This window comes from Pavona decussata, unplaced genomic scaffold, assembly GCF_977016875.1.
Source record: "Pavona decussata unplaced genomic scaffold, jaPavDecu1.1 SCAFFOLD_193, whole genome shotgun sequence".
Classification (NCBI taxonomy): Eukaryota; Metazoa; Cnidaria; class Anthozoa; order Scleractinia; family Agariciidae; genus Pavona; species Pavona decussata.
In genome coordinates, this window is record NW_028145602.1 from 1 (window position 1) to 15,180 (window position 15,180).

The window sequence follows — 15,180 nt, forward strand, 5'->3', positions numbered from 1 at the left end:
GCCGACCCTAAAGGAAAACTCTTCCAAGAGAGATATTTTTGGGCCAAAAACTCATCTGTCTATCATCTGTTTTGCAGTTATCCGAAAGAGACGTCAGAAGCGAGACAAGATTATAACCAATTTTAAGTCTTGCCTTCGAGCGGTTGGAAGAGATACGTTCGAATTCGTTAAGAGACATGGTTGCGCTAATCCAGATACAAATTGGGATTTAACATGCACAGGATTCCAGAACCGGGTCCTTTATGCATATGTTACATGTAATAATCAGGCGCCAGTCAAATTGTACTGGAACTGCAAAAATGTGCATAGAAGTTCTTGGAGTCCAATCTGTTGTGACTTCGTATGCCCTACCTGAGAGCTGCAAATGTTCGTTGCCAGCGGAACATCTATCTCCAGTTGAGATTTGTTAAGATTTTGAATGTTTCTACTCGTTTAGTTTTCCTTGCAAAATTTTATTTTGATTTGAAATCCACGTAAAAGTTAAGTACAGAGTTACCTAGAATATTTCAATTTTGCCACTTCTTGGTATTTTCTCTTTAGGACGGACTGGGAGGAGGTTTAGGGGCAATGTTTTCTGCCTTATGTTTTATTCGTAATTACAGTCAAACCTATATTAAACACAGAAATTTCAACCCTCCCGTTTTCGGCGATCTTTTCTGGCCTCCCGTTTTCGCTTAATGTTCTCCCGTTTTTTGTTAACTTACCTCTGGCATAGGGAGATAATGTTTCCCCCCTTCACTAGTCTCTTTAGCACGATCCTTTGTCGTTTTTCTATGGGATCTTGGGCTTCTTAAATTACCTTTGGGGCATCCTAGCACACAGTATACTGATTCAGATGATAAAGGTTATATTGAATGTGGAAAAATAGTTATCGGGAATCCTGTCCAAGAAATGTCGAAAATTTATAACATTTATTACACAGTTTCCACAGTTTTGCTTTCGCTAGAAATGGCTGATTTTAAATTGATTTTCAAGGCACAGTCGACTCCCGATAACTCGAACCTTCAAGGGAAATTGAAAAAGGTTCGAGTTATCGGGAGTTCGAGTTATCGAGGGTAAAATTATATAGAAAATGACCTGAAAGGAAAGGAAAATTGGTTCGAGTTAGCGGGAGGTTCGAGTTAGCGAGGGTTCGAGTTATCGGGAGTCGACTGCAGATTGAAAAATTAGTTTAGTCGACTCAAATAAAACAATGTCGTTGATAGCTCAAGTATAGAGTACATAAAACTATTGAGTCAGAGACAGTTTAGGCTATTATAAAGCAAAATTGTCACTAACTTCAAGTGTAAAGAAAATAATTGATCGTGCGTTATGTTACCAAGCTATGTAATCATTGTAATGGTGCGTATAACTGGAGTTATATCTTCATGTGTATTTTATTTAACTCTTTATGAAATAAATAACTGAAATATCCTTTGCTGGCCTTGTGTTTCTCCTTTTTAGTTTTTTTAACAACACTTAAACCTAGCTCCATAAGACCCTCTGCCCAGCTGATACCTCTTACCTCATTATTAGTAGAGATCCGTGTGCATACATTTTGATGACTGATACCACTTGTACAAATGGTGAACTGAAGTTCAATTTTAGTCCGTGGTTGTTGTTTAAACTCGAGCTATATACAACCTTACAGCAGCAGGCAACTTTGACATGATTACGGATATCAAAGAACTACCATACTGCGATTTTTGGAGCTACATGTACTATATAATGATCAACAAACGTTTTGTCATAGAGCATTTAGTTCAGTTATGGAACTTAAATATCCACCAGCAATGTTAAACAATCCTTAAAGGGGGAGTGTCACCTATTTGTAATTTCACTTTTCATGTAATAGCTGCCAAGAAACCTTTTTTGTATTAATGGCAGTGTTAGCATAATATGGTTTAGTTCTTTTACGAATTACCTGCTACTATACAAAAACTAGAATGAATTATCTGTGGCTGCGGATGGTTAAGATGGAAATAGAATGCAACGTAAAAAATTTGGCCAATTATGTAAAGTTCTTCAGGACTGTGTATTTTGGAGAAATCGCTGATAAAACTGATTATAGTTTGTTCTTCCCAGAAGAAATCACTTAATATTTTCCTAAAGCTTGAAGCTAAGAGCAATATGGTGTTACAGGAAGCGGGGTACCTTGTCAAATTATTGATCAGTTTTGACCAAAACGCTGCATGAGAAATCTTTTCAACAGTGCCTTTCGCTTTTAAACAATGTTTTATTAGTTAGTTAGTTAGTTAGTTAGTTAGTTAGTTAGTTAGTTAGTTAGTTAGTTAGTTAGTTAGTTAGTTAGTTAGTTAGTTCGTTCGTTCGTTCGTTCGTTCGTTCAGTGGCAATTTTGATATGAAACGTTGTTTAGAGTCAGCAATTGTTGAGTTTATCAATGACTTCACTCTCACTGATGTTCTATATTTGTGGCAAAAGTAAAGAAATATAGCGTTTGATTGCTCATAAGAACACTAAAGTAGTATTCAACAGAGAGTTGCATGCTTTGTTTGTTCTTGTTCCTTCGTGTTTTTAAAGCAAGCTGCTTTATAACCGAGTTCATTTGTTGAAAGTTTGTGCTATTTAAATGTATTCATCTATTTTTAGCAAATGTAATCAGTGGAAAGATATCTAGTGAAATCGTAGTCAAACATTAACTCCGATATATCACTTTCCGATGCGATATTTTTACGGTGTCAAAATTTGGGGGTGCCTAAAGCCAATTTGTGGCCAAGAACACAATTTTTACACTGTTTCAGATGTAAGTTATCTCGCACAATAAATTTAGAAAATATATATGAAGGTCACATTTGGTTGTGATGTACGACGTCCAAGCCGCACCCTATCAAAGTCATAACTTCCGTCATCATACATCTGATGGAACAGCTCTAATTTTAAATTTGTAAGCACCTCCACGTTGTCTGTTTTTCGACCATTTTAGCTTTTTGTGTCAGACAGAACGAGAGATCTGAATTCAAAAGAAAGAAATTAGGCAAAAGCAAATGAACTCATGAAAACTGAAGAAGTGACCTTTGAGTTCAAGATAATTTGAAGTGATAACGACGGTTAAACACAGTGCTCTGTTCAGTAAGTACATAAAGATGACGAGAACAGGCATCCTGCATGATACCTGGAAGGAAGAGGCACTCCAGAAATTCAAATGGCGTGGACTGTTGAGGAAGGCCACGTCAGCCGTAGAAGAGCAGCGCCAGCAAGAATATCAGCGTTTACATGACCGATCACACTCGGCAGCCACTCTAGGCATTTTTCAATGCAGTAATTGTCAGCGTTACCGCAGATCCCACGCAGGTCTGACCGCCCACATGAGAGCCTGTTTGAGACAGGCCTCAACTCAAACACAAGACAGTCATCTTCGGCAACGAAGGACAGCCATTATAATTAATAAAAGTATCAAATGCTACGGGGGTCCCCCCCCCCCCCCTCTGGGTACAGGCCCCAAACATGAGTAGTCATGAGTAGTGCTCCTCTTCTGTGAAGTAGTAAAAGACCCTATACAAAAATGGCTGACAATTAACGTCTAATATTCTTTTGTTTGCATTCAAATTAGCCCAACTAACCTCGTTCTTGAGTTTAAAAATCAAAAGAATATTTTACCATGAAGGAGGCTAGTAGGGCTAACTTAAATGCAGACTAAAGAATAATAAAATGTCAGCTATTTTTGCATAACGTCTTTAAACAGATCTAAACAAGTAAAATGGTTCCATCAAGAGCCACAAGACAACCACACTCACAATGATTCATTACTCATGAAACACTATAAAATGTCCACTTAATTTTCGATCTGTTTATTGATCTACGGTTAGAAAGCCTCCACTTTTTAACAAGTTTCAAGGTGGAGGTAGGATTGTAAGGATCACATCAGAACAACAGGTCAAGTGATAATTATTAATAATAAACAGGCACAATTATCACCAGAACTACTAAGCTACTCTTTCAATACATGTGAATGCTGATAAAGTGAAGGAAATGGCAAAATTACTTTTGAACTTATAAGGGGAGCTTTGAGTTGAGTCTTTGGCAATTTACATAACATTCCAAACTAATGTTGCATAGTTGTCAAAAGTTGACATCAGTTGCTTGTGAACAGGGAAAAAGGCATGATTGTTGACATTTTACAGAATTGGTTATGAGGTACATCTCCTTTCCTCTTTGACACTATGATTATTTAGAGAGGAAATGGAGTTTGAATTTTTCTGATGGTTGAAGTGCACCGTTTGGACCTAAAAAAAAATGGTGTTTAAGACACACGCCTCATCCAAGATTGCACTGTACAAACCTTGTCTACAAAAATTCTTGGACAAGTTCCAGTGCACGGAAGATGACAAAAGTATGAGGATGCATTAAAGGTTATAATGAATCAAAAATTCGAATAAAAGAATTGAGCCTGGGTTTCTAAGGATGATGAACTGGGTACTACTTCATACATCTACCATAATTATTTGATTAACTGCCCACCTTCAAATAAGCGGCCACCTCGAATAAGCGCCCACCCTGAAAGCCCAAAAAGTAAATAAGTGTCCACCCTGAAAGCCCAAAAAGTAAATAAGCGCCCACCCTGAAAGCCCAAAAAGTAAATAAGTGTCCACCCTCGAATAAGCGCCCACCCCCTCCCAACAAAAAACTTTTCTGAACTAGCCCAGTGTGAAGTAAAAGGAGCATCAGTAGTGTTCCAAAATTGGTTTTAGACACAGTAGTCAATGAACTTTCATATCGTTTATGTTTGATTCTGCACTTTGTTTTGTCTTGTTGAAGCGAAATACTTGTTTTTCTTTTTTTTTTTGTTCTCTAAAAATGTCCTTGATTGCTGAAAATGTTGGGGAAATAATAAGCACCTACCCTGAAATAATTTCCCGCCCTCATGGGCCCAAACTTAAATAAGCACCCAGGGTGGTTAATCAAATAAAAATGGTAAATGACTCTGCATTATGCTACAATTTTCTCTACTACATTAACACCTAGACACCCTGCTCATAAACATGTCTCACATCAACAGTGTTCAAATAAAGAACCAAAATATGTCTGTGAAGTCTTTTCTCTGCTGAAAAACTCTCAGAAATCTCTTCTTTCAAGACGTTAAGACACAGGCTCATGGGAAGATTATTCTTTAACCTTGGAAGCTGTTCCGTCTTTGAGGAACCAAAGTATTGCAGCAGACATGAACTCTCCTTGGAAGTAGAAAGCTTCTGAAACCACGGAACATCCATGATGATCTCAACAGGCCCACTGGAAAGGTCTCTATGGATGCGATAAATGTCTCTGCCCCAGGGAAAGTGATCAGACCTCTCTGATGTGAAGTCAGCTTGTTGGAATCCAAAGTTATCAATAAGTTCACTGTTGATAGCAGTGACAGTATCAACCCAGCTATAAATAGAAAGCTTGGTCACTATGCCAACAGAGTTTCTGTGATCATGCACTATGCACAGATGATAATCAAGTGTTGATGAGAATAACTGCCGCTCGAGTTCAACTGGGTCAAACGATTCTGTGGGACGCAGTGAGACAATACGACTGGCATTTGCCGGTAGATTGCAAACTTTATCCACAACACTCTTCATACTCAATGCAGGACACCATGAGAAACTCACTCGATTCAACAAGCAATTCTGAAACTCGACTTGAGACAGGTTCCTGCATGATGAACAGGAAAGGGTGCAGAGGCTTGGACAATTAACAACTGACAATTTGATGATTCCACATTTGTGCAAGGAAACACTTTTTACCATTTGTGAAGAGACAACAAGTTTCGTTTCTTTATCCACATTCTCTTCTTCAGCTTCATCGAGTTTCTTGAACATATGTTCAATATGAAGGTATTCAATGGTTGGCAGCTGGCAAATAAATTGAGAAACATGCTCCACGGACAAATTCTTACACTTGGACAGAGTCAAATCACGCAATGCCATGCAAGTTAAATTTGGAGTGCACCAGAGAGATGCATTTCTCAGGTTAGGGCAATTGCAGACTGCTAAGTAGCGTACCCGAGGGAAGACTTGTAACGCTAATTTCATTCCTCTATCAGAAAGAGCGGGTGACTGTTCTCTTTCTATTGACAAGCCATATTCAATTAGCTCCTCTTCTGTGTAGCGCCCTTTCTCAGGAAACTCATCCACATACCCCAGATGAAGGCATTCAAATCTTGGATATTCGGCATGGGCCATCAGTAATGCAGAGAACACGGCATCCTTGGTAAGTGATGGCTGAATGATCAACTCTTCCAATCTGAAGGCTGACACAAGTACTAAGTACCCCAGATCAACTTCCAGAGCATCGTAACAAGATGCAAGAGACACTCTAGTAAGATATCGGAAGCTACCCAGTCGCCAGTTGTCTTCCACTACATGACGAAATATACCCCCAGGAAATGGCACGCGGACCAGTTCAAGACGCTCCAAGTGTGCTGCTCTTCCTAATGCACTGAAAAGAGGAAAGCACGTGATTGGACTAAATGATCCCGTCTCAATATCACCCATGCAGTTCTTCATGATAAAATGCTCTAACATGGGACAGGAAAAATCTTTGAATGGATCGGAATCTGTGAATTTGACCCAGCGCAACTGAAGAAAACTCAATGTCCCTATTGTGGGTAATGATGGCACGGTTACACCGGTCAGAATTAACTGAGATAACCTGACACCTCTCGGAATCGACAAATGGTTCTTTGGTAAAATTGGAAAGTCTCCCCCTCGGTTCCGAAAACCCCCGACAATTTCCAAATTTGGATTGATTGCCAACATGGCGTCCAATATTTGAATGTTGGATGTGCCGATTGATTTTAGCTTGGCGCAGAAAGTTAACGCAGCGGTGATGCCATCCACACTTAAGGTATCTGCATGTCTTTGCTGGCGTTTAGCTATCGATCTTGGGTGTATTCCGAGCACAGTTTTAACCTCTGGGCATCGTTTGAGCAAACGTGAAAAAATTCCATCTGTTACGAGCGAAGACATTTCACCATACCACTTGCCTTCCGTAAAGTCGACAGCTTTTCTTGTTCTCAGGTGAATTGTAGCCGCATTTGATAACTTCTTGGACGTTGTCTCAAGCAACAAAATATCCCTAAGTGCCAAAGAAGACATTATCTTGACCAAGATTTCCAGAGACAAGTGCTCAAATGAGGCAGTACAAAGCATAAGGTTTTTACGGCTTTCTAACACATTGCCCGATCGCAACGACTTCTTTGAAACGCCTTTATCCAGCAAATGATCCACATTAAGCTCTCCCGTCTCTTGATCCATTTCGATATTACTCTTTTGAACTGAAAATACATCTACATGTACTTCCTCTATGCCGTTCACCCCCACGTATGAAGGACGCAGAGTGTATACTTCATGTGAGAATGCCATATATGCATCAACTTCACATGATTGGCATAACGTACGACCGACGCACAGTTTCCTTGTCGTCGTTGATCGGATTATGTTTTTTACCCCCCCGAAGATTTACGACAACCCATCGATGCACTCCGAAGGTTGCGGAGAATCATGGCGGACGTACACGGGTGATATGTCTCTCATCAAAGAAAGGCTTTACATTGGTTCGAGGGGCGATGCAATTAATTTAGCTAACTCCAAGTTGCCAGAGGACAAGTTAAGGATCCTAACTGTAGACTTTGAACCTCTTGGAAGAGAAGATGGCGGCGGAATTCTCACAAAACACGTTCAATGCTTGGACGAGCCTGAGGCAGATCTCTTGAGTTTTTTCGACGAGTGTTCTGAATTTATCACGCGTGGGTTAGAGAGCAAGGAAAATGTGTTGGTGCATTGGTAAGTCATACTGTTCACGAAAATGTTTTTGGAATCTGATCAAGAAACTCCCTCCCTCGAAGGAACCTAAATCCAGGAAAATTGAAATTCTGGAATTGTGGAGCGCCGGAATAGTGGAATTATGGAATCCGCAAAGGAAAGTGGAATGCCCGGTTGCCAAGTTGTTTAGAGCCTCTCCACTTGTTCCTTGTTCCTGGATGAACCAGAAAAATATAAATGTGCAAACAGCTTTTTCCCTTGATCCATAAGAGATAGGAACAAATTGCTTGCTGGGATAAGAAAAATAGGAAAAACCCAGATTTTTAACATGCTGGTAAAGCAAATGTGTCCTTTTAAATCATTAACTTTTTATTTCATTTCCTTTTTCTTTATTAAAATTTCTTTCTTTTTTGGTGTATATAAACGGTTGTTGTTGTCACCATGCATGTAAGCTGGACACCACTGTGTGGTAAACTGACAATATGCTTCATTTTAAACAATATACCAGCACTAGTGCTATTAGCATGATGGGAAACCATTTCTAGGTATCATTGTAGTTGTTAGTATTCTCGGTTTTCACTGTCACGCCATTGAAAAAAAAAATCAAAACCATTCCATGAATGAAGTCAAGAAATTGACATGGTATAGAGGATAAATAAATAAGGCATCTGTCCAAGTGTCAGGTCTGTGCGGCATTCCGTACTCGAGTTATTTGATAAAATGTTCCACATAAATTTATAGAGCTTAGCATGGCGGCCGGAAATATGAAAAAACATCTGGAGTTCACTTAATTGCCAGAAAAGAGGTTTGTTCGCCCTTGTGAATTTTCGAATGTTTAGATTAATATTTCTCCTCAAACGTAAATTGTTTAGAATGCTGAAAATCACCCAAAGAGTCATTTTTAAGATACGGAAAAGCTCTGTCACGGCCGTCCTCCTTATGTCACGCATGATGGAAACTCGGAAATTGAAACTGTTCTTTTTTCAAAAGGAAGCACGACATCGAGCTAACAAATTGTGAACAGACATATTTTTAGGTAATCTTTCCTTGAATGAAGGTACAAATTTTGTAGGCCTCCCAGTTTTGAATTTTAGAATTTGGTGACGTCACGTTTAAACCGAGAATAAGTACCAAATTTAAGTGCTTTGCTTGACTGAAAACTATAGGTTCCATGATCGCTGTACACTTTCCATGAGAACTTACACTGGACATTTTGTCATCATTTCCAGATTTCATGGTAACAAAGTTGGGGAATTGGTTTTCTTTACTCTGTGTAATACATTAGTTACAGCTCTCTACCAGTGCACTGTTATACATTTCTAGCTACCAGCCAACCTCATTCCCATGCTCACTACTCTTTACATCCCTGGGGTGTGAAGAGAAGAAACCCTGGCTACCCTCTCCCCTCCCTCCGTTGATACCTTCCCATTCCTATCACCTTGTTACAAAATATCTTACTGTTGTTTGTTTTTAACTTTTTTTTTTTTTATCTACAGCCTGGCAGGTGTCTCCCGAAGCTCAGCTGTCATATTAGCACACCTCATGAAGACAAACCAGATATCTCTTGATGAGTCCTTGGTTTTCTTAAAAAATGTATATCCCAAAGCAAAGTAAGGATATTTCCCTTTCCATGTCAGTCAAAGGCTATCTTTATCAGCCCGCTTACATATCGTTGGTTCAATTACACGCACTAATTTACATGTTACAATCTGTTTGCTATTTTCTTTTTCTGTTGATGTTGTGTGTGGTGAAAATCGGTTTGATTAAAAAAAATCTGTAGCACTGCCACAATTGCTCCAATTTTGACCTGCTCACTAAAGCCCCATTGACACGGCAGAAAGTTTTTGGCACGGCTTGGATGAAAAAGTACGCGTACGAAAAAAATTGGTTCGGCACAGATAGACTTGATTGTGTAAATGACTTTGCCCCATCTGTGTCGGACCAAAATTCCACCTGTGCTCGGACCATGTCAAGAGGTAGTCCAAGCACGGATAAAATTGGTACGCGATCCTGAAAATCTAGCCCAGCTTGGATAAACTGCAGTGTAAACGATAAGCCAATTGCCGAACTAACTTTTCTCTGATGAGCCCTTGTGCCTTTGGTAGAGCAAGTGCAAAAAACTAAAAATACTTTATTACATAAGATCATCATAATTTATTTACTTAACATTAAAGCAATGATATTTTTTCGTTCATTCGTTTTTGCCTGTGAGCGCTCAGTGGACTGTTTGATCATTAACTTGGTCATTCAGCTATCCGTTTGCTCGCTTGGTTGTTTGTTTGCACGGGCTTCCGCTTGGTCATTTGTTTGCGTTTCTTGTTTGTTCAGTTGTTTCAGTTGTTCCTCCATATGCCCAGTTCTTCTTGCTATTCATGGGCATAAACATGTTATAAGCAATAAATTTTAACCAATAATATTTAAAGCTGTATTAAAACATTACAAAGAAGTTTCTTCATGTTTTAATACTTTTGGCTGTCCTGCTACAGAGAAAGGCTAAGACTTCTTCTTTCTCCACTGATCTGACACACAAAGAGAAAGGTCAATTTCGAAATTTCCTGCTGAAGCATATGCGGTCTTCTTATAAGAAAAAATTCTAAGAACTTTTCATTCGCCATGTTTTGACAGAGGAAGCAGCATGTACACTAGGCAAGAATCGAGTACGCTGGCTGAGATGTTGAGCCTTTTACCCGTACCAAACCTTAATTTCCTATTATGTCAAAGCACGGTAGAAAAAAGGAGGTATAAATAATATTATGAGTAATCAGTACTAATTTTCTTTGGTAGCAAATTATCCATACCACTTTCATCCAAGCTGTGCCCCAAATTTTCTGTCGTGTAAATGGGGCTTAATTGGCCCAATCAATAGGTAAATGTGAATTAGCCATGTTTTTGATACAGTAATTTGTGACTATTGGGAACTTGTGACTGTCTCTTGTGACAGGTTTAATATCTGGTTCACAACTTTGAAACGTGCCAAGCTTATGGATGTACAGCAAACCATTTTACAATAAATTTCTACCAAAAAATTGGGTTGATTCTGGGTAAAAATGTGCCTTATACCACTCTCATTATACATTAGATTTGTCTATTTTGTCAGAAGTATGTACTGCAGTTAGAATATCTTGTGAAATATTTCTGTACATGTTATACTAACATCAATGATTAATGTCATTTCCTTTTTACTCAGACCCAATTGTGGCTTTATTGAGCAACTTCAGCTGTATGAAGCCATGGATAATACAGTTGACAAAACCAATCCTGTTTATAAACAGTACAGGCTCCAACTATTGGCCAGTCAGATACAGAGTAGGTTAATCTTCTGAGATTTTTTATAAGATATGTACATGTATTTTTATGGGACCTTGAAGAAACGTACCTCAGTCTTTGATCCCAGTATTAAGAAGCCCTCCTGAGTTAGTCCTTTTAGTGTTGTTTTTTTACAATAACCTATTGTTGCAATAACAGTAGACTATTGTTAAGAAACAATATTTTAGAATACAGTCAACTCTCGCCTTGCAGATACCTTGCTATTGTGGACACCCCGATAATACAAACAGCAGCTGAATCCCTGGCAAAAAAAAATTACAGTCGTTTGACTAAATTCCCGCTGTTATGGACTCTCACTATTAAGGACACTAACTTGTGGTCCCAAGGGTGTCCGCAATAAAGGGAGTTGACTGTATTTAAAGTATAAGTAATGGTGACATTGTATTCGTTATGTTATGCAGGCCAGCAGTATGCCACCAAAGATCAGCTTTCTTTATTGATTGAAGAACTCAAAGAGGCTAGTTGCTCAAGTCACAAGAACTATAAATGCAGAAAATGCAGGTAACAAGTTAATCCACCACGTGTTGTAAGTGTTCATCACTTAGCTATAGTTTTCCTGAGTTATGTTTGTTTGCAAGTCACAAACCTTTGGCACCTTAATACTTCCATTGCTTGGATATTCTCTTCATCTCTGCTCAGCTTTCAATTAAGAATTATTTGATTGTTGAGGTTTTTCACAAGTTTGTAGTGCAAGGGACAATACAAAACCTCAGTAGCAGTTGCCTTTGCATCCTCAGAGACCCAGGGGTAGCTAGTCGGGTGTAAGAAAATCCCCTCCACCCTACTAGCTGCCCCTGGTTGCCTTTGTAGCCATTGCAGTTCTAAATTATTTCCACCTTGGATACATAATATTTGCTAAATTATGACAACAATAAATATTGTTATATTGTCTCTCCAGTCAATATTCATTTCAGTGTACCAGTATTTGGGATAAAATGGTTTTCGAATCATCAAATTTTCTTTCTTCTGCCCCCATGCTTGCTAAATGACTTCATTTGGAAATTTACTCTATCCTTTTGTTAATTTTCTTCATTTTCAAATTAAATTTCCCCTTCCATGGCATTTATTTTAATTAATACAAGAGCTAATTTCTGACATGTACATATGTACAGCAGGGTGTTGTTGTATGAATGGAAGTGGCCAGGCAAAATGTTGAAATTCCCCCTTCCTGTTTATGTGAAAGTCTCCTAGAAATATTGAAGAGAATCTAAAAAGTGGAATTAGGCAAGTGCATTGTTAATATTATTGTAGTGTTTTTAGAAATTGGTTCTTAAAAGAAAATATTTAAAGTTTTATTTACTAAGTCTTGATGTCTGCTGAATTCATCATTACCCTTATGAATGTTTCTGTGCAAACTGAGGAAAAACAGCATCAATGGGTAATCACCAAGGTCTGACTCTCATAGATTGGCCCTGTTTAACGGAGCCTCACTCATTGCACATGAGCCTGGGAGTGGTCAGATGTCATTCAAGTGGCATAAACAGAATTCCCATACAGTAAACAACAGTGACAACGTTAACACCCAATGTACATCTTTGTTTATTGAACCTGTCAGCTGGATGCTTCCTATACTTGAAGGAACAGTTGATGGGAAGGTAATATATAAAGAGCTGAGAACATTAAACCATCTTATGTTGAAAATTAGGCTGATTTGTCATTTTGTTCAAAAATGCTTGAATTTTTTCATGCATCCTTCAATTAAGTCAGAGAACATCACTGTTTTTTTGTTTTGTTTTTGTTTTTGCTGGGTTTTTTTTAGTCTTTTTTAGAAAAGGGTGAAAAGAGCAAAAAACAAAGAGAGCAATGTTCTTTGATTAAATTAAATGCCAAAAAATAATAAAAATAAATATTATTAATTAAATTGAATGCTGAAAATTCAGGCAATAATTTAGTTACCCTGCGAGCAGAGTCTCCTTCGATCTTCCTAGATAAGTTGGGAAGAGGAAGGAGACCCTGCTCGCAGGGTATAATTTAGTTTGAACAAAACAAAAAATTGGCCTAAATTTCATTTTTACAAGACAGTTGTGCTCTCAGGTCTGCCTTTACTGTAGCAATGAAAAGAAATCTTGTAAAATGTTGAATATGTAAATTTTTCATGAAAATATTATTTTCTTTAGTGTGTTTTTTGCGCGTAGGTTTATTCTGTTTCTCTGTCTTCAAGCTTCCTTGTCCCAAGTGTAATGGAAGACTGGGCTCATTCAACTGGGCAGGTTTGAATTTTCATTCATGTTAATTATAATAAACTACAGGCTATCTTAAATTCCATGAACACTACTTAATTAAAAACAGAAATATTATATTTTCAGGACATTTGTTGCTACATGTACTGTTTTCAGCTGAGAATAGTTTGCATAGTTTGAAAAAATAGCAGCTGGTACAAGTACATGATGTAAATGACATGTATTCAAAGTGACACAGGCATACTCAGAAAAAGGAAATCCGAATGCTCCAATCAGGAGTCGAACCTAAGACCTTCCAATATAACTGCATGTAGTTCAGATGCTCTACCACTGACAGTACAGGAGACTTGTGTGAGCTAAGGTCATTAAACTAAGTTCGTGGGACAAATGTCCTGCATAATACTAGGATTTGAATGTCAATGTGTGGCATTTGGACAATGGAAATTTGCTCATTTGTGTAAATCACATTTTTGCAACATACATGTACATACCAAGTGCAAAGAGGATGTGTGTACATGTATGTTCTTATTGAGATTGAAAAATGACAGAAAAATGTAGTCAGCCACTCAGATTATAACAGAAAATAAGGTCAATTTTTGGCTAAACCCTACCACTTAATTATGTACGTCTTTTAATTATTGTTTATTTGTTCAGGAATGCAGTGCAGCTGTGGCAAATGGGTGACCCCTGCATTCCAAATTCACAAGAACAGGGTTGATGAAACATGGAATGCATCTTCACCAATCAGTTACCAGTCTGAACCAAGCTGATGCTGCAAAACAAGGAGCTATGGTGGTCAGAATTGTATGTAAGAGAATTGTCTGACAACAAAATGTGAGGAGATGAGAACAAAGACAGTGTGCTGGATTCTTGGCATCTCCAGTACATCAAAATGGATGACATTATTAAGATGGTTTCAAAATTAAGGCCTGGTGATCTCATGGTCAAATTTGACATTCGAGTCTGCATACTAGAATATTCCAGTTCACACAATCTTAGGAACTACATTACCCATGGTTGTGCTTCACATCAATTTCGCCCACTCTCTTCCATCCTTGTTCTTCTTCGTAGATAGTACCTGCCAACTTTTTCCGGGTTAAATGCATGAGATTTTTGTCTCATCATGACCTGGATTTCCAAAAAACATCCGAACCACTTCCAAAGATTTCCGACGATGTCCGAAGACTTCCGAACGTTGCCAAAAATGTCCGAAGATATTCCAATGACCTTCGAACACTTACGATTCGAACGGATTGTAGACATTTGAAAGCTTTTGCGATTTTTATAAAGAGGAGAGAAATAATACATAAGAAATCTGAAATGAAATAAAGTTTTTTTAGAACAACTCGTCCGGATTTGTGAGTCAGGCGTGAGAAATTGGCCTTGATGCATGAGATCGATGTTTTTAGTCCACAGGCGTGAGACCCACGCATAATGCGTGTGAGTTGGCAGGTATAAGATAGCCTCATCCAGTGGTTTGGTATTGAGTCAAGCTGTGTGATGCTGATGATGCCATAAGAGAATGGCTATGACCAGGTTGACTGATTGACACCAACACAGACACACTGTAGTCTGTTAAATATTTGCTTTAGACTTCACTTTTGAAGTTGAGACAAGTTGAACAATATAACATGGATTGAATTGTTTGTACACATCTTTGTGCTGGCTTGAAATACTGTCTGCGTTATGACATTTGCTACAATTGCACTGTGTGATTATAACTAGATGAAGGGTTGTCTTTACATCTTAATGTAATAGCAGACAAAAAACATTAAAATAGTTAAATTAAACTGTGCTGCAATCTCAGATCACTGCTGTGTTTTGTTCCTTGCAATCCACTGGAGAAAACATTTCTTAAAGTGCTTGAACAATATTCCCCCTGATACAATACCCTTCTTGATGGATAATATGCAAGAAGTGGTGACTACAAA

The 15,180-nt window shown here is 38.3% G+C and overlaps 2 protein-coding genes across 2 annotated transcripts; one reads left to right on the plus strand and one right to left on the minus strand.

The window, feature by feature from the left end:
• Positions 1–4,609: 4,609 nt before the first annotated feature.
• Positions 4,610–7,394, minus strand: LOC146461835 (F-box only protein 38-like). The gene has a single exon (XM_085086252.1). It carries the CDS (start codon positions 7,341–7,343, stop codon positions 4,959–4,961), a length of 2,385 nt encoding a protein of 794 aa, XP_084942378.1. The 5' UTR covers positions 7,344–7,394; the 3' UTR covers positions 4,610–4,958.
• A 49-nt stretch (positions 7,395–7,443) lies between these two features.
• LOC146461836 (dual specificity protein phosphatase 12-like) lies at positions 7,444–14,589 on the plus strand. Its single transcript, XM_085086240.1, has 7 exons — positions 7,444–7,763; positions 9,239–9,352; positions 10,930–11,048; positions 11,471–11,570; positions 12,475–12,664; positions 13,231–13,279; positions 13,904–14,589. Exons 1-7 carry the CDS (start codon positions 7,456–7,458, stop codon positions 14,017–14,019), a joined length of 996 nt encoding a protein of 331 aa, XP_084942366.1. The 5' UTR covers positions 7,444–7,455; the 3' UTR covers positions 14,020–14,589.
• Positions 14,590–15,180: the final 591 nt, after the last annotated feature.